This window comes from Netta rufina, assembly GCF_964035555.1.
Source record: "Netta rufina genome assembly, chromosome: 11".
Lineage (NCBI taxonomy): Eukaryota > Metazoa > Chordata > Aves > Anseriformes > Anatidae > Netta > Netta rufina.
Genome location: NC_140134.1, coordinates 6,332,768 through 6,359,649, shown reverse-complemented (window position 1 = coordinate 6,359,649; position 26,882 = coordinate 6,332,768). Strand labels below are relative to the sequence as shown.

The window sequence follows — 26,882 nt, the reverse complement described above, 5'->3', positions numbered from 1 at the left end:
GTAGCACAAAATCTAGACATTTATCCTATATCAGATATTCTGTGCATCTGAAACATTAGAAAGAAACACACATTTTTAGGTATGAGAGAAAAGCACTGACTGCACCTGTGTGTTTCACCTTGTGCTGATGAAGGAAGTGCGCACTGCCACATTGGCTTTGTTTTTAATACATTTTCAAACAGAACAAATATTTCTATTTACTAAGTAGAATGAGAGAAACATTTTAATTATAGGTATAATTAAAAACAAAAAAGTTATAATAAAAAAAGCGCATCCATTTCTTGACTGGATTTTTATTTTCTTTACAAGTAAAGAGAAGGAACAGCAATTCATCCATCAGGCTGGTAATGTTTCAAAATCACTACAGTCTTCCTACAGCAACTGCCTACCTGCAGTACGCATGACAACAATGTCAATATTCAGAATAGCCATTAAAAGTATTTCACTGAGAACAGATGAGAAACAACCCCCAAATTGTTAATATACCATGAGTAAAAATGCTGTCTGCATAAAAGGCCTTCTAAAGGATCTAAGTAGCAAATTACAGGCCTTTAGAACCAAAGGTTTTAGCTAATCCAGAGGTATAACTTGATACCATCTACGCTCAATAATACAGTCTGGATCCTAATTTACAACTTTGATATGAAGTGTCCCTAAGGCCCTCATACTACTCCTGTACCTCAGGACAGACTCAACTAAGCCTCTGTCACTCAGGACAGACATTTCTTTCATCTGTTCCTAAAGATCCCACAGCTCCATCCGCGATTCCAATGTTTAACCACCTGCAATTACCATCAAAATGTTTTCCTTATGTCCAGCCCACAGCAAACAACCACTGCTCTTCTTCTTCCACAGCTTTTGAGAAGAGGCTGTTACCGCAGTGTTTTACATTTTTAGACTCAGTCATCACCCTTGAAGTCTTTCCTCCTTTATTGCAGAACATTAACCCAACTTTTTGAAATCCTTGACCAAGACCAATTTTCTAGGCCTCTGATTATTTTCTTTAATTTCCTCTGGTTCACCTTCAAGCTCCTCCACATTTTTCCTCAAATTCAGAATCCTAAATTGGGGCACTACTGAGGCCTTGCAGATGTTGACTCCAAGCATCAGGATTATCTCCTGTGCTTTATAAACTATACTTGTCCTTACGCATTCTGTGGTGATAACTGACGGGTTTTGCAACGGTAAATTACTGACTTATCTTCTGTCCACAGAGCTCCAGATCCTTCCCTGTAAAACTACTATCCTCTTTGTCCTGCTCCTGGGTAAGGACAGAAGCAAAACCACAAAGACAAAACTATTTTTATTGGAGAAATGCTACAGAGCAAACCTCATTCTTACTTACACTTATCCGAGTTTAAGATTTTTGAAAGACGCTATGCTAGCTCCCTGCTAAATCCATGCTAAGTTAAGCTCATTATAGACATGGAAAGGAATAAAACAGCAAACAAAAAAAAAGAACCCGTACAATTACTTCATAATTACAGAAGAGCACAGACTGCAAGATAAACTGAAAAGCACCAGATGAGAGAAACTATAAAAGCCTGAAACTTCAAAAACACACAGGAGTGGGGCTTTTAAGGTGAATATTTTGGTATTTTACTTCACTTCTATTTTGTTATTACTGTTATTAAATCTAACTTACCACCTAACATACCTGCTGCGTCAAGCAATATACACAAAGCATTAATATTAGATATTAGTCTAGCTAATCTGAAAACTGTTTCTGTGGAAAATTATCAAGTGGCTAGCACCAAAACGGTGTGAGGTCACCTACTAGTACTCCTCCACTCCTGTAACAGAAGACAAACACTGGACTATTTCCCATCTAAAGAGAGGCAGTTACTTTTTAAAGAATGTTAAGCCCTTTAAACCACAAAACAGTTGTGTATTGGTGGTTAATGAAAGTTCAACTGAAATATCAAACAGCAACTATAATAGTAGGAATCAGTAACACTGCATTTATAGTCATTTATAAAAACAGGGAATACATCAAACCCATTTAACACTACATGAATACAGGGAGAGTTTCATTTTTTTTTTTTTTTCCCAAAAATTCCTTCCTCCCTCACTCTAACTCGAAGAGCAAAGCCAAATGATGCTTTTCATTTTCTGTTTACTTATTTTATCCTTCTCTGCCAGTTCTTCTGGAAAAATCTTTCCAGACAGCATCAGACTAACTGTTTTAATTTTTATGCATTGCTAACTACTGTGAAACAACAGACAAAGTAAGTTGAGTCTGCAAGTACCCTGGGCTGCAGTACTGTCCCAGACTGAACACTCCCATTGATCACAACTCTGCTGTGGTTTGAGATTTGTCCCTTGCCATGGGTAGCTGAATTCAGCCTGCCTTTCAGCATTGTATTTGTAATGTAGGGCAGGGGTTACTGCCCACTGAAACAACGGCCCTCTTCCCACGAACTCCTTTTCCAGGTCAAGTAGACAACAGCTAGAGCACTGTTCCCACTGCGATCTTTCTGGTCAGTAAAGATGCAACAAGAATGTTTCAAATGTAGCAATGCGAAACTTTTATGTATTTCATGAAGTTCTAAAAAGAGAAGACATCAGCCAAAAATGTATCAAGACAGCAAAGCCAAACAAATTCAGAAAAGATTCAAATTTTTAACAGTGAAAGCAGTAACACAGCAATGCCTGTGGTATCCTCACTACCACTAGGCATTTCTTAAATCAAGACTACTACTTCATTTGATTTTTTTTTTTCAAAATTTTTTTTTATGTTTTAATTCAGAAAGGATTCAACCCCAACCCCAACAAGTAACACTTTCACTGCACCCTCAAACCCAATCCAACCCCCAAACAGACATTATTCAGCATCAGGCTATTTACCATCTTCAGGAAATTTCTTCCCTGTGTCCTGCTGAACAGGTAATTAGGTAACCCATAGCACACTCATTTAGTGCCCTGTAATAGCGAGTGGGCAAGTGATAGCCTTTCAAAATCTAAAACCCCCTATGGCCAAACATGCTACCCAGAAAGACAGTGTTGGTGCTTATGCAGATTCCAGCTGGAACACGATGACAATTAAGATGTCCTTTAGGAAACGTCTCTGAAAAGGCAGTAACCACAACAGGGACTAATCTCGTTCTCCACAGCACTTGCCACAGACGGCTACCTTTATAGCTGTCTCGAGGAGGAAATCTACGTCCAGTACAAGAACCAGGAGATTTAGTGACAGATCTTTGGTTGATTTCTGCAATACCTACACTGATCAGAGAACACAACGTTGTCTCACTGTCAGTGTTTCTCAGATGGGAAACATAACACAACATCGTTTTCAGATACGCACAATGGCATGAGTAGCAGTTAAATTCACTGAAGCATCTTTTATTAAACAGATTCTGACAAGCCAAAATTGTAAGGAGTATTGGGTATAGCTTTCTCACCTAAGTGAACTGAGAAGCAGTGTCTGCCCAAGAAAAGGAGGTGTGTTGTTTAGGTTAAATGGTGTTATGTGCTGACTGGCTTCTTGTCTTCCATTAGTAGGATTCTTACGAAATACGCTGTTACTGAAGAGAACAGGCTGAACCTTTAAAATGTGGAGGAATCATTGAGATATTTGGAGAAATAAAGGATATAAATGAAAGAAAAAAGACCATAATTAACAAATAATTTGGACAAATTATCATGAAGTGAAGAAATTCTTCGCTCAGAGGGTGGTGAGGCCCTGGCACAGGCTATCCAGGGAAGTTGTCTCATCCCTGGCAGTGCCCAAGGCCAGGCTGGATGAGGCTTTGGGCAGCCTGGGCTGGTGGGAGGTGTCCCTGCCCATGGCAGGGGATTGGATCTGGATGGTCTTTAAGGCCACTTCCAACCCAAACCCTTCTGTGACTCTAAGTGCTACCTCAAACAAAAGGCAGAAATTTTGTTTGAAGCACTTCTCGGAATAAACATGGTTTAACTACAGAATTCCACAAAATGTTAGAGAAAAGCTCAAGGACATCAACAGAGGCCAAAAAAATCACTGTAAGAGCACTATAGGCCTAAAAAGTGAGTTAAACAAACCTATTTATCACCAACTAAGGTGCTACAGACTGATCTGGCAGATTCTTTTATATATATAATCAACTGGCTTTGAAAAGCTAATTCTGTGTGCATGCTCTTTTCTTCTGCTGCGTTTTCTTCAGCACAATAGCTAAAAACTATCTAGTTAAAACCAAATGCTAATTAATGCTAATACCATAATATGAGTATAGAATAGCCTGTTTTGGTTCTATCTTGCATGCCAAAAAGAAGCAAATCTTTCAAACCTTTGCTTGAGATGAACTTGAACATTCCTCCAATGTGAAAATAGTTAGGTCTATTTATAGAGCTAGCAGAAGTATTTCAGCCCAAAATGCCATTTTGTCATTGCACATATATTTCATTTCATTTTGGCAAGAAACCAAAACTGGAGCTCTCCACCAGGTCTAATATGTAGCTATATATCATAGAAGTATTTACGTTTGGGAAGGCTGAACAGAAACGGAAGAGAGATTCCTCCCATCCTTCCTCTTGTATGCACGCATTAATTCTAATTAAGCTGAAATACCTCCCCTTTGGGGTTATGTGCACATGTTAAATTGGACGAGCTTGTGGAATATATTGCTAGTAGTTTGCAGAAAAGCTGAATTTTCTAAACTGGCTGTAAGAAAGTTATTCTGTTCCAAACTTTTAACAACATCAGCATTGTTTTCCCCCTGCCACCAATGAATATTTACACCCACCAAGCAGTTTAGCTACAAGAAAAGCCTACGTGCATCAAAAGCAGTCAGAAGTTAGGTCTTCTAGTGCTTCCAGGTACACAAGCAGGCATTGCTGGCTATACAAATAGAATACGTCTCTCTACAATATGTGTCTTTCATTCTTTGCACGTTTCCAGAATTATGGATAGGTACAATGACTCAGGTGACAGGCTCTGTGAGCTGCAAATGAAAGATCCTAAGGTTCTTTCTATCTGGAAGCCCTGAGTATCTGAGCAGACAGAAGAAGCCATGGTTTGTATTGCTGCATCCCCTCGAGCGCTGCCAACAGTTATGCAAAATCCAATCACACCATAACAAACAAAATGACAGCTTAATATTTTGCAGTGTCATTCTTTTAAAATCCTTAACCATGGCCCTGGAAAGGGATCCTTGATGCCTTTTTTTTGGACATTTTACATGCTATTTGAGCATTCAAAACATGTTTAGTTTTCTTCAATGCAATCACTTTTAGACGTTAGCTGATGAATGTAAGCTGCCTAAGCTATAATCTTTGCAATTAAGTGTAATTTACAGACTACGTTAGTGACTACATTGCCCCACCAAGAAATGCAGAAAATAACAACGTTGCTATCTCATAAACCTTCAAAAACTCTTAAGTTTGGAGAAAATACACTCAAAGTCAACTTTAAAAAATGCTTTTTCTTTTGCAGTCTATATAATCATCTCTAGTAAATTTGCTTTTATCTTTTGAAAAGAGAGCTAATGAACTGTCAGGCATCCAAAACAGGTACCCACCATATTCACCCCAAAAGGTTGCACACAACTCCTTTTGTCCAGGCCCAACATGAAATTTAGCCATTAGGACAAATTTTTATAGGCATTAACACTGAAAATAAATACAATATATTGCAATCTTGTGTCAAGGCCTACTAGGCTTCATTTGGCATCTAAAAGAGCAGGTGAGTTTTCTGTTATCTCAGTCCAACATATGGGTCATGTTATCTCACGTCCACTGCTGGAAGGGAAAGGAACAACCTATTTTCACACTGATGCTGCCAAGGTCTGAGCTAAAAATGGCATCAGCAGTCACTCACATACATGATTTGTTAGACATTATATGCCTACTTACAGGTATCTTTAGGCATTTAAGAAAAGAACTCACATTGGTAGCTACATTTCACAGAGTATGTTTTCTCTCCTTAATCATACAGAGTACACCTAAATTTTCTCCCACTGTGGATTACAAAGTAGAGAAAGCTACTTCCCTTCAGTGGGAGACAAGTACAAGTACTCTTGTTCACAGAAATTATACTATCCAAAAAAACAAAACAAACTAGAAAAAGTGTTAAAGTTCTGACACTTTGATTAGTCACAGACTGCTTTGCAACAACAGCAAGCAGCAACGTTTATGAACGTAATCTCAGAAAGCAATTGCTGATCCTTCTGACACGATATTCTAGTATCCCAAAGGCAGTTCAAGAGGAAACAAAACACCCAAACAGAACAACAGCAACAAAAACAATAAAGCAATACCTTACTGTCATTTATTACAAAGAATTTACACAAATTTCTCATTACTGAATGCCTAGGAAGCAGATGATTCCTCTTAAAAACATCTCTATCAAAAAATCAAATAAGGAGGGAACTGATTTGAATGTTGATGCATAGCATTTTGGTGTAGTTGATATCCACAGGGTCATACATACTTCAGTTGATACAACGGAAAAGAATCCAATATCACAGCTTTGCTAGTAATATGACAGGGCAAAAACCAGACTACAATAAGAAGCAAACACAGAAAAAGTTCTGTAATTTTTAAAGTACGAGTCCTTTTAGAGTTAGTAATCTCCTACTGTGATCAACATAGGAGAAGGCTTTATATTCTACAGATTGAATGACCAAATACAAAAAGCATTCTGAACCAAGGCAGACTCAGAGAAGTTTACTGAAATCCTTTCAGTTATATCTGTGCACTAAGGATTCCTAAGTGGTCTCCATAAGAGGGAATCAGTGAGATCAGACCACACAAAAAACAGCTATGAAAATTCAGTGCCTTACACTGTTAAACCTCTTCCTCTTCCCTTTAACCACCTCTAGGCATACAAAATCTTCAGTCCTTACTGCCACATCTTTACCTTTTTCTCTTTCCATCACCAGTTTGCAAGTGACTGCTAAGATAAGAAAATGGCAGGGATTTTTTTGTGATTTGTGAGTGACCGAAGGCAAAGGAAGAGACACTGGCAAAAGTGATTGTCTCTCAAATTTTACCAAAATGAAGATGCAACAGTAGCTAATGATTCAGATAAACTAAAAAAAAAAAACACAAAACAAACAAACAAAAAAAAAAACATAAAAAATAAATAAAAAAAAGCAAACTACATGCAGCAGTGCCAGATGATACATGTATCTATTGCCTTTTTTTACTGTAGGAAGAAAACCTACGTTTTCAAGTCTACTATTTTTCAGAGAAATTGCTACATAAAAATGCAAGTTCTCTAAATCTTAGACTTTGCATAAAGCCTATGGAATACATCAGACTAGGAGTTATATTCGACTACCTGAGTATATTTTTAGATCTGAACTTTGATTTTAAACATTTTTTAATATTTTCTAGTCCAAAAATATAATTTCAGGACATAATTCAGTGAGAATATCATACAAAAAAGAATATTCAGTAACACACTGAAAAAGCAGTTTGCCCTAAGAACTCATTTTCTTTGTTTTCTATTTAACTGTGGATGATCAGTCAGTCAGATAATATTAAACTGGAACAGGGAAAAAATAGTGATTGATTTATCATTTTGATAACTCAACTGTAGAAACAATCATTTAACAAAGCAATTTAGAACAGCTGTTAACACACACAATTACCCAAAAGAAGCAAAGAAAATCTCTTGCTTGAGATAGCATCCAAAAGGAAAAAAAATAACAATGACATGAGCCCCATATTACTGATGGGAGAGGTGGGGGAACTGAGTCATTGATAATCAAAGAACGCTCACAGCAAGTTTATTGTTGAAACAGCTGAAACGTTTCCCTTTAAAATGTAATTTTTACCTTCTACCACAACAAATACAAAGTAAAACTGAAATGCAACCAATTTTGCTCCAACGGTGAAGGGTGAATATCTTAGAAAACAAAGTTATAACTGAATTTCTCTCTACTAACTACTGGTTGCCTTCCAGAATCAGATGTAGAGAAATCATTTTAATCAATCACAGCTGCAATCAGGCTGTAATACGTTTAATAATACATGTCTTCAATATTAAGAACAAAACATCAATGCAATTTTTTAGGCCTGGAAGGGAAATACCACTTTACTGACAGCAATCTGCATACAATTCTGGTCAGTAAGTTAGATTTCAAATAACTTTGCTTCCATACATACAATATGTCCAAACTCATAGCAATAAAAAAGCAGTAAGATACACTAACCTTTTGAATGAAGCGTTGCACCTTGGCTGTGTACACTTTATTCATCAAATGCATAATACAGCAAGTCATAAGAGACAAAGTTTCATTGAAACTTCCTTTTGATATGCAACTACCTAGGACAAATCACTGTTTTTAGGGGCCTGTCATGAAGCCAAGCGATGCTGATCACACCAAAGGACTATAGCATAAACCCAATATAGTTACATACTTAAGCATAATTTAATTGTTATTTGGGAAAATAACCAATTGCCTTGCTTAATCAATCTCCTTTTAACAAACTATTGCAGAACCTCCATAATTCCCCTTATCTACCCATTAAATACAGAATAAATATCAAGTAAACTCAAACAAGAACCTCTGGATGTCTTCACACCTCGACTCGACTGCAGACTTGGGTAAATATTTTATCAATCCCTTGCCTCTTCATCATATCAGAGCAATGAACAGTACTTTCAATTATGTGCATGAATACCAAGCCAGGGAATTTAACATTCAAAATGCAAATGTATCACACAGACGAAGCACTATTACCACGAAGTACTTGTTCTTTCTGTCAAATATTATATGGGAAGTTATCCAGCTGTGCTGCTTATAGATAATTAAGAACCTGTATTTAAATCTATCTAGCTGTAGAAGGAAACAAAGAACAGCTTTTTGTACCCACTTACTTCTTTTTCTCCATGCTTATTTACAACATTGAAAATAGCATTATTCTTTGTGAACTGAGTTAATCATGCCCACATTACAAAAAATAAGTTATATAGTACAAGGCCAGTACTGGTTAAGTGTTCTGACCTGTACAGCAGTATTGAACTGGCAACTTTCTATTGAACTTTACAAAACACTCCCATTTTGCTGGCCCAAAAGATCATTTTCCTGTGAAAAGAAAAGGTTCGTAGCTTTGGAGGCTCTTCAGTCCCATGAATTTTTGAGAGTTTTGTCAATAAACGATACAAGGAGTAAAAACAGCTTGCCAATGTGTAAGAAGTACCCTTTGTAATCAGTAGTCCTGAACACATGGATCTTAACACCTACACTGATCAAAGGCTAAAACCAGCTTTACTTCTATAATTCTTTGAAGATGATTTCTTTTCTCCTTGATTGACTTCAATTATGGTGCTTCATTTCTTCTACCACTATAACCTGGAAAGAGATAATGAGCAGGAAAGCTTCTTCACCCATGAAATTAGTCTGTATGTACCTCTCTTATTTGTAAATTCGAGGACAACAATTCTTCTAACTGAAATCATAACTTCAGTTGTTCTAGCTGGATATGTTTGAAAAACACTAGGAAAAGTAGCTGCTCTAAGACTAGGAAGACAGTCTTCACTTACAAAGAATGAGTTCAGAACCATGAATGAAAATCATTCACGTGCACGTTAAACTATAAATGAAGAAATGGCCAATGCTTCACAAAATCAATTTATGGTATTAAAGTATCATATTGTTACCTATTGTTACTACTTGAGTCTAAAGTATTTACTATATTTTTAGAAAACAGTGCACAGCTACTTAAAAATAAACTCAAAAATGTCTGTGCTGCTTGGCAAGGAGTTTGCATAACCTTCATCAACTCAGGTATCTACGTTAAAGGCAGTACTGGTGGTTTATTAGGGAGATACTACTGAAAAGCTAAGGTTCCATAAATTAATCAAACAAGTAAACAATAAACAGATTTCAGCCATTCAAAAAAAGCAGCTTTTCAGCTGGGAGGGAAGTTCACAACATATTCACTCATTTTCTAAGCTAGGAACAGAAATATGCATGAAGATGGAAAAATAGGAGTAGACTGTTACATAATTGTTATATACGACTAGTGAATACTTGTTGCTCCACTATTCAACATACGAAGTGAACACTGAATTGCTATATTTTTAATTGATTTTTATACCTACTATTATTATTACTACACCCTGAGCATACTGAGTATTTTCATTTACCTGTTAAATAACTTGAAACAACTCCAGCATTTAAAAAAATCTTATCTTAGAGGAAATTATTTATTCTCCACTGAGCTTTACCCAATTTCAAATAGATTAGAAAGTCTTTTAGCGAAGTCATTTTGGTTCGGTTCAGCAAAATTAAATAGCTTGCATTTTGTCACAACGGGAATCAGAGGAGCATCAAAGAGGATAAGCCTGTTCTCCTAACTTGAAAGAATATTTTAGGAGTCATTCTCCTCTGTCATGAAAGTGAAAGCATGCTTTTCTGAATGGCAAAAATTAAACATATGGTTAGGCTCGGTCAGCAGAAAACGCAGTAAAAATAAATTTGGATTCAAAGACGATGAAACATTCACATGGAAAACTGCAAGAACCCTAAGTTAGATAAATCCCTAATAATGATGCTAATGAATGCAATCAGTACCCTTAAAAAGACTTTTAGTATTTATACTGTACTTGAATTTCAGCAGTTCTGAAAGAGATATATTTGTGCTGAAAATAGAGGTGGAAACAGCTTTTCCCTAGCCTGCATAGTCTAAACCCCATGCTACAGATGTACTTAAGTAAAACAGGAAGTAAATATTTATATAGAATCATAATTTAGCATATACGACTACATGTATTCTGGGTTGTGTAAGCTGTTAAAAATAATTAAAAATACCCTACTAAATCATTACAACACCAAAGCAGCATAACATTCTGCTCTTACGTGCAAATATCACGCAGTAATAATACATTATAATGATTCCATCTTCTATGTCTACCTTCATCCTCTCAAAGCAAAAGCTTAAGAAGATCAGCTTTGTTGCTTGCATGCTTTTAGTAAATCCAAGATATTTTCAGTTTAAAAGGAAGGAATCATTTCCACAGACGAAGGCTTGCAGGAAAATTCAGTCTCATACTGAAAGCTTGCACCTAGTTATAGCTCATTCTTATCTAAAATTCAGAATTATGTGATTGTTCTTTGGTAAAATAATATTCAATAGGATAATACCATGTAATTATTGTTATAAGAAAAACTCAATTCCCCAAAATTCTGCTTACAAACCAACAGATGGTCAATATAGACTAACATGCCAGCATTTTATCCTATTCAGTGGTAACACTGTTAATAATAATAATAAAAAAGATCTCATTCGTACCTGTTTAATCTTGAAACAGATTTAGGACTTTGCCTGAGGTACCATCAGCAATGTAATCCAGAGATGCTACCAGTTTTATAACTAGGTCAGCATGCACTTGCTCACATGCAGGCATGCACATGTGTCTATCTACAGATTTACTCTCCTGCATTTTTTCTGGTTTTACTTGAATAAAAGCCAGTTTGCACAGATAACAGATACATAGGATGACAGAGAAACATTCAAAAAAGTCTAGAGAGACTAACAGAGAACAAGATCAGACAGCCAGTATGTGTGCAACTGTTCTGTTCACAATGGAGCTCCTATAATTGCTAGCACCAAAAAAAAAAAAAAAAAAAAAAAAGGCAGAGATTACTTTGTGGAAATGAGGTATCCCCCAGATTTAATATAGAGAAAGAGAATAAAACTTACATAGCATTATACATAGAGGTGTATACTCTTAATTCTGGTATTCTACCCTTTCTCTTCCCCAGCACCCCAAATAACAACCACAATTGACCTGTTTGTTCAAAAATGCATTCTCTCAAAATCACACAGTAGTCATTAATAGCAATTAAATTAAGCAAGCATTATCATTGTCAGTTTTCTATTGAATTTGCTGTTGGTTTTTCTTTTCTTTTTTTTTTTCCTCCTTGTGTGCATAGTAGGATGTTGTTCTTAGATTCGCCAGGAATACAGAGCTCTCAAATCCAAAGAGAAAACAAATGTAGAATTAAAACTGAAAAAGATTTACGAAACATTATGAGAGAAGTTATTGTCATAATTATCCTCTTAACTGAAAAATTCTGAACATAATTAATGCTGCACTAAGATTATACTCATAGGAACTCCTGGTTTTAATTCAGTCCTTCTGCTAGTGCAAGCAGATGTCACCAGTTCCTTTTTATAAATTCATTCCTTTTAGAAACTTCACCCTGATTTCCAGTATATGTAATTTCTACCCACTTCATATACTGACAACGTCCTCTAAGATAAACAGTTGTTTTCTCTATTGTTAAAGTTGCCTCTGCAGATATATTTACAGCTAGTAAACATATGCTCTATCAATTTTTGTTTTTATAGGATCAACAAGTGAGCTTTTTCTGTAAGATAAGTTTAATGTTTAACGGTTGCAAAAATGTGAAGACTGATCATCTTTCTCGTAAAAGTGAAGGTACCACCTTTCACTTTTCTTTATAATCACATCACTGAATATAGTCCCGCATTTAGCATTCCAAATGGTAGTAAATTATTATTATTCTTTGACCAGCAACACTAAGTTTTTGCTTCTTTGTCAGTTACTAGATCCTGCTACCCAAATGGCTTTTGCCCTCCTGTCATCCTCATTAAAACCTGAGGCAGAGTTCTTACTGACTTTTGGTGCCATACCAATTTATTTTTAACTCCTACCTGATCCTTACTACTTGCTAGATCTTTTTCTTGTCTCTTTTTCTTAATATAGCTGAAGAATATTTAGCTGCTTATTGTAACATCTTTTGCAGGACTTATACCTGTCCTGAACTAAAATATATCTTCTAATATCAATATAACTTTGAATTTTCAGGCCTCATTCTATAGTCTAAACCCCTAAGCTCCTTATTATGCTGAGTTTCACCACTTTTTTCCATTGTATTCTACTAACTTCTTTAAAATTTATCATCTGAAATTGAGAGCCATATATGCTGACTTAGATCTGTTGATCATTAAAAATACACCTAAAATGAATCAACATCTGTACCTTGGTTTAGGGTTCTTTTCTCTGACCACTTCTTTCATAGATTACTTACTGTTTTCCAAACCAATGTAACACCATGTCTTGCTTGTTTGGTGACAATGCATGAAGAAATATGTATGCAATTACATTGTGATATAATTGAATCACAAAATATTACTATTATTTCCAGTCCATTCTTAAACTGGATAGTTTTAACACAAAACATTATCAGATTTAAACTACTAACAACATTACACAGCAGTATATAAGCATGCTTCCAGCATCATCTCAAATGAACACTTACCATTCTCTTCCAGCTAGAAGATTTTAGCTTTCTTGAACAGTAACAAAAAAGATAACTGTCCCTGTACCTCCTAATATCAATCATAACCAATCATAGCCTCTGTTTCTTAAGTAAGCTCTAACAAAATCATCATGTATACAAATACAGATACTGACAGTGTAACATACAATGTAAACCACAAAACACAGAAGTACTACATTCTGTTGGGTGAAGTTCAATATTTTTTTTCACCTAAGAGCAAACACCAAGAACACCACCCGCTACCCCTTTTACCACCCATTTTTGTCTTCCTATATACTTATTATTTAAAATTAAAATATACGGTTAATTCTTCTCACAACGCACCTTTAGGGTCAACCTCACAACATTACATTCCTGTAGAGGGTTCAGTTTCAGTGTTTCTCCAAGGTTGCTACAACCTGATGTTTGATGCTGCATTTCACAGCAAACACAGACGCCATCACTGTCAAATTTAATCTGGGGAGGAAAAAAAAATATAGCAAGCATAAGTAAACAAAAAACAATTACATTTACACTTTTTGTGACAATAATAACTGGTAAATACCAATTGCTATTCCTTAGCTTATGAGTTTATGATAGTCTCTGAAAGAGAATGTCTTCCCTTGGCTAATAGAAGCTATAAGAACAGGTAAAATACAAAGAGTATACTGAGCAAGAGTGAGTGTTATCTTTTTCAAGAGTCAAAATGAGGCATTGCTTTAAAGAGGCAGTTGAAAGCAGAGTAACTCAACTGAATAAACATAAAATCATACCCGATGGGGAAAGACAAAAACAAGCAAAAACAAAGTCAGAAAAGCACATGACATAATCACAGTCACACACATAACACATACTTACACATACATACAGAAATAATTACCCTAGGAAACATGACATACACTTGAGAAGTGAGAAAACAGCATTAAGAAATAGTGGAGAAAATAAGCAGTAATATCTAAGCTCATGTACTTTAACTTTGGTAAAGGTTTGCTGTCTATTTTCCTAATTTTTGTTTTGAATGCAATAAGCTTTCAAAGACTTTACATTTTAAAAAGCACTAGACATTTTGCTCTTTATAGACTTTCATTAAAGCAGACCTTTTTAAGAATACAGAACCCGATCATTCTTAGAGAATATATATAAAATTTAAAATTCTGTGATTTTAAAGAAATTCCATTCTGCTAAATATGAACTGTTAAACTGACTCTGATTTCTACACTAAAAAAAAATAAAAGACAAAGAAAGAAGAGCATCTACTTTTCTGCTTCCTTCCAACAAAGAGTTTTAAGCCAAAATTTAACTTCATAAATGTTTTCACCTAGCCTGCTATCATGAACTGCCATCACCTTAATTTTCTCAATTCAGTATTTCTATGCTTTCTCCATTCCCATTTTTGCAGCTTATTTGAAGGACTGATAGTGGGACATACCTTACTTCTCCAGGTCATTAGTCGCAATTCAGTCTAGGTTAGTACCAAGAAAAGGAATTCATATCACACGGGAGTCCCTTGACCTATGAGTTTGGCAGATCCCAGGTTTCCATAATCCAATAATCAGTAGTAAGAATGACACCCATGAGAAATTTCCATGGCTCTCCATGTAAAGAATAGATTCAAAGTAGCATTCAGTCATTCCGAATCACTCCTGTATTCCTCCAAATAAAGATGGAATCACAATAGCTGGGTACTAAGAGATCTGAACCACCGTACTACTTACTCTCTTGCAAGGCAAACGCATTTTAAAATTTCCAGACACAAATACTGCAAAAAAATCCTAATGAAAATATATATTTATTGTTCTTAATTCAGGTCATTCTTTATGGTGTTGTCAATTTTCTGAACAAAGAAAATCAAATATAAGCTTTCCCTGTACCTCATATAGACTTGTACATAGAATCATTTCTACACAAGTTTTTCTTGCTGCTCAAGAACTTGAAGAATATTAAAATTGTTCGGGTACTCTTAATAGCTACCTACTTAAACATTTATTTTTTATTGCCATCCCTATCAGACTTATTTAGTACTCTCTGTTTTGATAACCAGCACAGCAGCTGGAAGAACAGAGTCCATTACAAATGAGCAAGCTTTACCAGATGAGATGCAGATGACTTAATGCTTGCCACATACAGTAATGAAGCCACATTCAGAGCAGAAAGTTGGCTTCAAGTCCTGAGAGTCCTGACTGCCTTCCAGCCAGTATAATTGTTAAAAAGGATTTTAAAAAATCTGAGTATATAAATTAGACCATTCCCCACATATTCGAAAGCAGTACTAGAAATATTTCTCTATGGCAACTCACACTGACTGGTCACACCCTGAAACACAGACTTTGTAAAACAAATGCAGAAGAAAATATAGTTTGAGTACTTTCATAAAAGTTGTGCTGTTCATTTCCAATCAGCATATAATTTAATTCAGAAATCGGCTTTAAAAATTTCAGGCAGCTTTTTTTTTTTTCCTCTTCAATTCCTGACGGTTCTTAATACTCTCTTTTTAAAAATCAAAAGACAAGAGTAAAACCCAACTACGGTTTATAATCAGACAACCTCAGCTCCTCAAATCAATGGAAAATACAAAATGTGAAATGCCACTGGGGAGGTCTTGCTCTTGAACCCCTTGGGGACTGTTAGAAATGGTGCCAACTGTTAGATAATTGCTACAACGGAAGTTTGAAACTTGCACCTTTAATTTAGAGCTGCATCAAAGTGAGCAGTCAGAATGCTGCAGCATACCTGCTCCATCAGCACCAGGTACACAGCAAATCAATATGGTCTTCAGCTACTAAAAAAGTTTTTATAAAAAGGAAAAGGAACTTCAGACAAAGCCACCTACTGCTACAACATTTATTGCTCTGATCCACACTGTCCCTGTTCAAGGAAAGATAGTCACTGGCTTAAGATGAAATCTATTTGATATTTCTGATGTGAAATTCAGATCCCAGGTCTACTTTTAATTCATGTAATGAACTGGCATCACTTCAAAAAAAAGGCTAAAACCAGAAATAGCTGCTTGGTTAAAATCCCTTATCTCTGAGAAATTCTCAATTAACTCTGAAAGATTCTGTAACTTTATAGTGCCTCGTAACTCTCCCTTTAATTCAATTCTTAAACAGAGTTAAGGTTATTGTTTACATGAAAGATCTTGCAAAACATCAGGAAGTCTTCTTGAAAAATATAGCTTAGTCAAAATACTTTGATTTCAACCAGACTGCAAAACAAAATCCTCTTTCAATACACATACATTTTGGAGAGCTTTTAACAATTTGTCCTACTGCACACCTTTTCCTTCAAGTATGTTCGATGCGACATCTTTGCTAACTTTCATCCTGTAATGGGGAGCAGTACTGAAGGCTCAGGATGCCATCACATTTGTGCTTAAAGCACTGCAGCAGCTGAAAGCAGTCTTGAGCCCTCTTGCTCCAGACTGCTCATCCCTGCCCCACTGCTGCGTTCACACTTGTGTAGGCAGGACCAGGAATTCATACAGCTACCCTGTGATCTAAACATTGTCAGAACTTTTCTTTTTTGTGAGGGAGTGGCTTATTCTTAGTCCAAGCTAGTCCTCCAATCCCATCCAGTGTGTGGGTTCAGAAACCCATAGAGGCACAAACAATAGCACTACATCAGTACAGTGAGGAGAGTTGGGATTCCCTCTTCCAGCTGCAGGGCTGCTGTTTGCTAGCCTCAGACACAATTACATTAGCAACTACCGGCAGTGCCTCCAAACCTGTGTTCTTGCCCCTCTCTTTGCTGTGTTTAAATCTTTTTTTTTTTCTTTTTTTTTTTTTTTTCAGCTGGCAGAAATCAAGAATAAAGCACCATTCACTCCACCCCACGTACACAGCCCCCACCAGTTATCCTACATATGCTTGTGTTCCACTTCCCAATACTTACCTGTGTTAGCAAGCATAACGTCAGTAATCTGTGTATTTTGTGTACTTTCATGCCTGGGACAGTTGCACAATACACCCTCATCCAAACCATATGCAAAATTTCAAACATCAGCCTGAGCTGCCAACGTACAGGAATTGTCTTTTAAGTTTATTTAATCTTGCCAAAAATCAGTACAGCTACTTCAAAAGTGACCAAAAACATTAAAATCTGATTTTTACATTGAAGAGGATCAGAAAAAATAAAGGATCCTCCAGCAATGTAGAGAACTTCAGACGTATTGAGGTAACATACTGGTGAGCGTGTGGACAGAAAATCCCCTATACCACAATATCGTAAAAAAAATGTGCATAGACAAGACCTTTTTCATGTATCAATTCATCAAATTCTGTCTACGTATTAAAGGTGTTTTAACAAAGAAATTCTGAGTGCACATGCACTCATGACACTCAGGATGGTGTCATAAGAACAGCATGACAAAAATTCAAAACACAATATAAGAGTTCAAAGAGTTCAATGTGCTCATCTGATTCGTGTCAGTATGGAACAATGCTAGGGCCGCAGGGTATGATGAATGTGACCTTCTGTCCTACAGACCCTTGTATAACCACAAGTCTAAGAAAACCAGAGTGGTTAATGTATATAGTTCTTGTATCTTGCAAAGGAATGTTTTTGCAATTCGTGTCAATAGAGAGCTTGAAGGGAAATGTATTTGTAGGCTTTTCCTTGAAGTCTCTGATATCTGGGGGGGGGGGGTTCAGAATAACTGCTAACTATTATGACTGTTGCATGGGACACTATGCAAGTCTCTGACATCTGGCCAGGAGATTAAGGAGAAGGGGAAAGCTGAAGAATGACTAAAAGACAAAGCTTGCAGGGGATGCTGCACAAGTCTCCAACATACAGCCAAGTTGGACAAAGGAGAAGGACAACAGAGAGGAAGACTATGAGCCTTCAGCACGAGAGACCCCCAGACACCCCCAGAGGGACCACTGGAGACTGATACGCATGCTCCAGTAGGAGGGTTTGGATTCCGAAAACTAATTATAATAACCCTGGGTTTTTTTTAGAAGTAGTAATGAATATATATATTAGCCTAGGAGCATAAAAATCAGCTGCTTGATGTAACTGGTGTGCGTCTTGGTGGAGCAGAGACTCCTGGCACACCCAGCGCTGTTTGCTTACCTCTATTCGCTTAATAAATTGTAAACTTTGATTGTAACCCTATTTGGGACTTAGCCATTTATAACAAACTTTTGATCTTTGTAGCAGCTTATGCAAAGAGAAGAAGGATCCATTAAGGGAGAAAATCGAGAGTTAGGGAAATATCAGGAGAAAAATCTGATAGGTGCCTAAGAATGAAAAACCCACAACCACGAGTATATATTTTGATGGGTTTTTAAGAACTATTTTTAAATATGGCCAGATTTGAACATAGCTACAGCACAAAATGAAATACAAAGAAACCTCAGTTCTGGAACTGGCCTATGCCATTCATCTTGTATCAAGTTGTGCTTCCTTTGTTTTTCCGTTCTCCATTTATTCCAATTAAACATAATTCAGGGGAAAAGGAGCCTTCCTGTCTATGTTTCTAGAACCACAAGCCAATTTCAGCATGTATAACTGAAAAATACATTATAAGCAACATCTCCATAAAAAGATAGGCACTATTACTACTTTTCTGAATCATAAGCAAAACTAAGTTTGATTCAAACTAGAACATTTATTTTTTTAAATGACTAAGTGACTTACAATATGGCAGGTGCACCAAATAAAGACAAATAAAGACTAAGAAATAAAACCAGCAAAATTCTCTTGTGCCACTGTAGATCATAAATTAAAATATACAAACTGCTATACCCTATCACACTGAACATAATTTTTAGAGATAAGTATTTGAAAGAGAATTTTGTAGGACAGAAATGTTGTTTCTCATACACACTTTAATGAACAGCTTGAGTGTGTAACTGCTCTGTACACATCCTGCTTCCACTGACTTACAGCAGCAGCTTGAGGTTTTCGCTGTATTTTTTACAGCTAATCATGGGTCAAAAAGTCGTTAGGTTTTTGTAACAAGACATCAAAGCTACATGTATTTTTTTGTCCCACAGTGTTGAATGTTGCTGAGCTGCGGGATAAAGATCACAAATACTAAATTCACAGATTTTATGTTCAAAATGCTAACATACTGTGAGCACATTTTTCATGTTCACAGAAAACTATGCATTACGGAACCTACAACAAATCCCCAATGTTTAAAGCAAAACAAGACACTTCTCTCATTCCTTTTCCTTCATACAACTACTCCACATGTGAAATGCTTCTGAATTTAAACACCTTGATACAGGAGATTGTATTATCACATTTTTAAAGCTATCCACACATTCCCCAAAATGTGACAAAAATTCCTTTTGAAAAAAAATCAACATCAATGGGTTTGACAGAAACATTAAAGTTCACACAGAAAGAAGAGCAACTATTTGTCTCATGCACTGAAACTGCAGTACTTCCCAGTACATTTTCCAGACAAGGACGAAATTTATTCGTCCTTGTCCGGAAAATTTTATAAATAAAAAATCACGAAATTTTATCGTTTTGTTACTTCCTCGTTGGTTCTCTTTTAGGGTAATGATTCTGAATTTGACTTTTGTAGCGTACTGTGCTTGGAAATCCATTCACAGATTTCTGTCTGGTACATTTTACAAAGGACATTAACTTCACCTCAAAAAAACACGTCTACAAAAGTTGAATTTTCTCTCAAAGAGCTGCGTCACTCTAAATTTGTATCCTAGAAGGCAGCCACAGGATTCAGAGTTATGGTAACATACACTCAGTCACACAGTGCAGGAATTAACATGAAATACAAGCTTAGGACAAGCTGCTAAAAATGGTATTTTTCCTTTTTGAGTGACAAACGTTAATAACTACACATGCTCAACACAAAATATTACCAAATTCTAAGTCAAATTCTGCCTTTAATCATAAAGCAGTGGTGTTCATTAGCGTCTCTCTCCCTGTGGGTGGTCTTTAAGAAGAGAACACCAGAATTTCTTACATATGAACATTTCAACACTGTGATACAATTCACGTGCAAGTCCACAATCTGACTGAAATACGACTTTTGCTAAGGAAAATCTAAGTAAGGCATGGGCAGAAAAAACTCTCTATACTGAAACAACTGAGATATGATGAACAGTCACAGTGAAATTAGCTGCCCTCATCAGCAACTAGACCATACGGTGCAAAGCTAGTTAGCATTTCATCATGTTCTCAACTTTGAAATGTGCAGTTTGAACATTTGTTTTATCTTATTTTGCTAGCTCAGCATTCCACCAGTTCAGAGGAAAATCTATAGCAGGAATGAAAAGCTGAGGGAAGTACAAACAAAAAGTAACCATTCCATTTTTAATTTAGTAGCTGAGTGCACCAGCTTTGGAAAAAATGCAAAGGACTATTTGCAAAATGCTTGCTTGAGTGATAATATTCCATTAGCCTGGAGAAAGAAACAAAGGTTTCTCTTGAATTCTGCCACAAGGGTACATGTGGGGCCTTCTGATGAAGTCCTTATGTGCCCACCCACTACACCTCTTAATCCCAGAATCCCTACCCAAAGGCAAAGCCTGCTTCCACTTTCGAACTGTCTCTCTGCTTGCCCACTGAAAGCACTTGTTTGATACCACTCCTTTCCCTGACTGCTTATTAGTACAGGACAAGGGAAGGCAAAATAAATGAGGGAAGAGACAGGAAAACACACAGTAGAAAATCCCAAGGCTACTTGAAAATTCAGATCAAATAATGAAAACCACTGAATCTGGAATGTTTTGAAATACTATTAAATTTCAAAGTGGAAATCATCGCATATAACTAGAACACAATTCTTTCAAAAAGGCTGAAAAAAAAGAAAAACAACTGTATCTGAAATAAATTTAGTCATTTTTGTTTCTATCAATGATCCGAGAATTCAGCTGTTTGCACAGCTCAGTCACTGCTTACTTCTACAGCAGCAAGTTTCATATAGAGGCTATGATCCTGGCCAGATTTCAATCAGAGACACAGGGTTCATAAGCAGAACAGAGAGTACTGAAGAGAACATTTAAAAGACTAAAGACTTGCTATTTACTCTTTTTTTTTTTTTTTTTTTTTTCCCCCTCAGTTGTGAGCATTTACCCACTGGCTGGAGCTACTGCCTTCTTTTGTTTACAAATGTGCTAATTAAGCAGAACTTATTTCAATTTTCTGTCCTTGCAATGCCGCTTTGTTGATTCTCATTAACCCAATTTTATTCCATAAAAGATGTTGACACATACTACACGTTGCAAATGCCTATTCATCTCAAAAAATAGCATGTAATTCTCTCTCTCTCCATCATCTTGGATCTCCTGCGCTGTATCTTGAATTAAAACACGTCAGGCAAGAGGGTAAAGTTTTGATATGTATGCCCTAGAAAAAAATCTTGCACTAAAGAAATGAAATAGTGCAACAGCATCTCCTTCAAGCTGATAATAAACAAATACTTCATGCATTCTCTTTATGTACAATGAACTCTCACACTGATCTGAATGGTAGCTGTCCTATGGTTAAGTGTATGCTCCTTAAGCGCTTGGATGGAAAACGACTCTGTCACTGGAAGCCTCTTCAAGAAACAAACTGCAATGAGCAGAAGAATCCTGTTCTTCAGGAATTAGCAATAAAAGTAACAACATTCAAATTCAACACAGAGGACTAATCAATTTTTCATAATAAAGGAAGTAATTATCACAGCATTTTGCTACTTTTCCCCAAACACTCACCTGTACTTGAATACTTCTGAAGTGCTATAATTAAAATATAATTTAGAAATTAAATGGTGATAAGCTTGGAATCATCACCAAACAGCACCTTATCACTGAACGCCATTGAATACATTCCAACCTGCTTTGTTTTGAAGACTTGTGCATTTAACTTGTTAGCTGGTGTGCATGGTCAGTGTGCTGCCACAGCTGGACCAACCAGCAGTCCAAGAGAGTCAGAGTCATACCTAGCCCTGCTTGTAGACAGCTGCCTAAAAGAACTAGAAAAGTACACATACATGTATACAAGGAGCAGGACCCTTGCCCGCATGCACTAAGCCACAACAGCACAAACAGCACTCTCCTTGATATGTGCATTCCTCTCCATCTAGTATGGGATTTGCTCTTTGAAGTCTATTCACACAACTTACTGGACATCTGTCAAACCCATGTCGGCTTGGAGTTGAAAGATTCTACACAAGTTCAGATGGACCCCTTCAGCCAAAAAAAAAGGTTACTTTTATATAAATATATATACACACACACACACACACATATATGGCTGCGCCCATCTGGTTCTGCAATGCCTTTACCCTAAGCACAGCTGGAAATCACAAACACCATAGAAAGCTTCACTCCTTTATGGAGTTGCAGACATTTTGAAACAGGATGGATGACAGGAACATGAAACACAGGCTTAAACACTGACTAAACAAGATGTAAGCGTGTGACAGGTTACACCCAAATGACTTCCTGTTCTGCCTTTTTCACATGCCTTTCTAAATATTTGCTGAAATTGTGTATATATATATATATATATATATATTTTTTTTTTTTTTACTTACTTTTATTAAATACATTGTGTTCAAATGGATGCCTGAAGGATTGTGTTAAACAGAAAGAAAGGGGAAAACAATGGCTGAAGAAAAAAAAAAAAAGAGGTACAAAGGCATTTTGTGGAGATATTAGAGGTGAAAATTACTTTTCTCTTTATCATTCAAATCAACTTTTTGGGGCGTGCCCAAAGGACACGGCCAATACAGGCAAATGCTCACATATCACTAATACTTAATGAATTCTGTGAATGCGGACTCATGCAGTTTAGATAATGCGATTGGTCTACTGTCAGCTAGATTACACTAAAAAGAGCACTGATGCATGTCCATAAACATTCTTGAGCTCATTTGTCATTCTTACAACTTAATACCATTTGTTTCCCAATTTATGACAAAGAAAGTAATCATTGTTTTACTATTTACTTTAAATTAGAGATTTCCAGCAGGAGTTTAGTTCTATAGATTTGTTTGTGAGTTGAAATCTGAAACTATTTTAGAGTTCAACATATATGCATGCTCCTCCTAAAAGACAAACATAAAGAACTTAGGTATACTATACCTTTTTAATAATTCAGAGCATGCCGTATCATTGTAAATTTTTGTTTTTATTCTGTATTTTATTTAACATACATTTGCTTTAGAAATTATAAAAGAATTGCTTTAGGTTGGCCTAAAAAAATGTATGCATACTAAAAAATTACTATCAGCACTTCTATGAAATACATTGGCTGTGGAAGTAGACACTGGATGAAATCCTGACACTGCTAACATCAAATGGTAATCACTGCACTTTGCTGCTTTGATGTGGTCTGTGTTTCACCTAGTCTGTTTCCAACATAATACTAAGAAGCAAGTCTTTGAGGTGACACGATATTGTAAATATGCCAGCACTTTAATTCTCAAACTTTTCCCAACACGATTTATCAAGGGCTATACATGGCTCTGTGAAACACATACTGTTTGGAAATTGAAGCAATATATGTATAAAATGCAAACAAATGAAAAAATCTATTGCCCTTTTTTAGCAGTTTTTTTTTTATTATTATTATTTATTTATTTATTTATTTATTTTTTATTACTCACCAACTGACATCCTTCCAGGGACTTTACCAGCTGAGCGTTCTGACACGAGAGAATGGAACCAGCCAAGTTCAGCATTACGCACACTGCAGACAGCAGCATGAAAAAGGTTATCTGGAAAAAATAAAACGAAACGAAAACAAACAAACAAAAAAGCCTATTGATTATTCAACTGCAGGAGGGAAGCAGAAAAAAAATAATTATTTATACGTTCAAGAACTTCCATCCTGGCATACAATTACATGGATGATTACATGGATTTTATATAATCTGAAGAAGAAAGTAGAATATTACTTAATCTTAAAACATCCTGATTCTCATACAAAAAGAAACACCAATAGCAAAAGTAGATTTGACTATCACTTATTTTCCTTCAGCCACTTCAAAATAATCCATTTATCTCCCACATTTGTCACATATCATGAAGATTTATTTTTATTAATTAACATGGTTTGCAAAAAATATTGTTATAATCAAAAGTAGTCTTAAAACAATTTAATTTCTTTTTGATGAGAAAATGAATATCTTAAAGGGGAAAAGGATCCGTGAATATCATAAATCATGAGTTTGTGCAAACTGGAAAAAAAAGTAAGATTCTCAATATGTAAGTACTTGTTTTTTAAACAACTACAATTTAAACAACATCTACCATATCAACTACCCATTGCGTTAATGACTCCTTCCCCCTCTTTTCAAGATATGTGAAAACAATCATTAACTTGATTGCACGAGCTTAACTATCATTTTATTGCTTTAAACATAAAAAATGCTAGCCCAGTATGAGCAGACATAAACCTCAGTATGTGGGGAACTCAATATGTAGGGAAATTGAAAGGCATAAGCAGGAAGAGGACAAGAACAAATGTACTCAGTACGGGGCCTTCTTAAATATTCAGTGCTCACATTGCCATATAACACTTAGACTCCTATTGAGTTATCTGAAATTAGCAAAAATAAATCTGTTAGGAGTTTTGTGGTTTGATTTTGTTTTTCTCTGTGCACATATCCATAGTTTTACAAGCGTTCTGATCTGTTCTCACAAGATGTTAGTATCCAACAAATGCATGTGCTACCTTTGGCAGTCTTTGACCCAAAACGGTTGGATTTTTTTCAGTGTTTTTCAAGTGAAGAACACGAAACTCAAATCATTTCCCTCTTCAGCAACTTAAGTCCTACTTAACAGGATAATTCACAATTAATGCTCTTAAGGGTTGATGAAGTTATATCTTCACTGCATATTTTGAATGAAAACAAGATTTACTTCAAGCACTTCATCTTATTTTTACAATCGAGTACTCTTATACTATGTGCATGAAAAAGAATCTGTGGCAAATCAGTGTCAAAGACAAAGCTTTTAGAATACAATACATATTGCTACCATATAATAATGGGCAACTAGATAACATCCGTCTCTGCATATACACTGTGACATACACAGAGAAACATTCATCCCGCATTAGTAACATAAAATTTGCAGTAGTGAATACCTTGAAGACTCAAAATTTAAATATCATCTTATTTTATAATTTTTGTACTTTTAATCATTGTAACCCATTAGTTTTATTCACTTTTGCTACTACAGGCAAGAAAATAATATCCATGATAGAGCGACAGTTGTAAAAACATTTAGCTTACAAACACACCAAGAACAATTCTTTACTCATCTCAGTTCTCCTGTTTTAGAGGCTGTTACCCTAACAGAAATTCAGCTTTCTAAATGATTTTCACTGCAAGAACTATGTTCTTTCTCTTTAACCCAAATATGAAAGTACTACCAGTGCTCATTTTTCAAAATTAAACAAAAAGAATGCATCATTAATACAGAACTTTGTACATCTCAAGTTTAGTAAAAGGCGGTATTCTCAACATAGTAATTAAAAAACTAGTTTAAAACTGACTTCTCTCCTTTGTCTGCTGATGTACAATTCTGTGGATTCTCTGTTTTCTGTACTATACGCATTCATATTGATTTTTCTGTTCAGGTTGATTTTTACAGTTTTACAGCATATCTCAAGGATAAAGTACCATTTTATCTAGACTTTCCTTAAAAAGTATCTTGATTTTTGATTTCCATTCTGATTTTTTTCTTCTTATGCTTGGTCACACAATGGTAACCACAGGAAGTAAATATGAAAGTAGGCTAGAACCTTCAATTAGATACTTGATCATTTATATCTGAGCAACAGGTAAAGCTAATCTAGGTCACAGAAAATAGCTCTTAATAATGAATAAGTACTTGTTATTACTATGTGCCCTGCTATGACACATACATGAATAGCAAAATAACTTAGTAAGTTCCCTTAATATAAGTATTCCTAATATTTAATCATCTTTTAGATTGAAAGCAAACAGCTATCATTTAGAGTACCGTAAATCTGGACTTAACTCAAAGGCTTTAGTTTCTGATAATACTGATCAACTGGTATTGCAAGGCTATTAGGCACCAAGAACATTTTGGCAAAATAAAAAAAATATATAGGCTTTGTTTCACCTATGCTACTAATCTTCTCTGCTATTTGGTAGTAAAATAGAAGAAAAGAGGTAATAACAGCAAACTATTAATGGCAAACTTCTAGATCCTTGTGATAAGCTTTTAACTGCAATTAATGTGCTTTTGAAATAAATACATACTTGTGTCTCCCAGAAGTATTCCCCTAAAATCTGTTTTCTGACTATTCAGCTTATTTATTTATATACACAGGGTACTTGGTCTAGGCCAACTACAAATTGCTTTGAACAGTTCATGGAACTTTTAATAAAAGCAGGATATATATATTTTTTTAATATTATTTTTTATGTTGCCAGTATTTCAGATGCTAGCCTCATACTACAAGTTCTCCTGGAAAAAAAAACAAACGAACAAAAACACATTATTGATTACATCATATTCCTCTTATAAACTATACACAAGTTCCTGAAAATTGACATCTTTGAATAAGTCCTGACTGCCTTTCAGGGAACAGTGGCCAGGTGTGAAAATGGACACTTCTATAATTAAAAAAAAAAAAAAGAAAAAAAAAGAAAAAGAGAGAGAGAAAGTAAGAAAAGAAAACTTCAGATACCTTTGCTCTGAGACGTGCAGTTCAGAT

General features: G+C 35.7%; 1 protein-coding gene across 1 annotated transcript in view; it reads right to left on the bottom strand.

Moving 5' to 3' along the window:
- The window catches only part of ENTREP2 (endosomal transmembrane epsin interactor 2), a gene marked incomplete at its 5' end in the record, with an annotated part of 130,909 nt that overhangs the window by 29,846 nt on the left and 74,181 nt on the right, over positions 1–26,882 (bottom strand). Inside the window, 2 exons of the mRNA XM_084293177.1 lie at positions 13,566–13,697; positions 23,797–23,907. Coding sequence (XP_084149303.1) covers positions 13,566–13,697; positions 23,797–23,907 — 243 coding nt within the window. The remainder of the gene's footprint in view (positions 1–13,565; positions 13,698–23,796; positions 23,908–26,882) is intronic.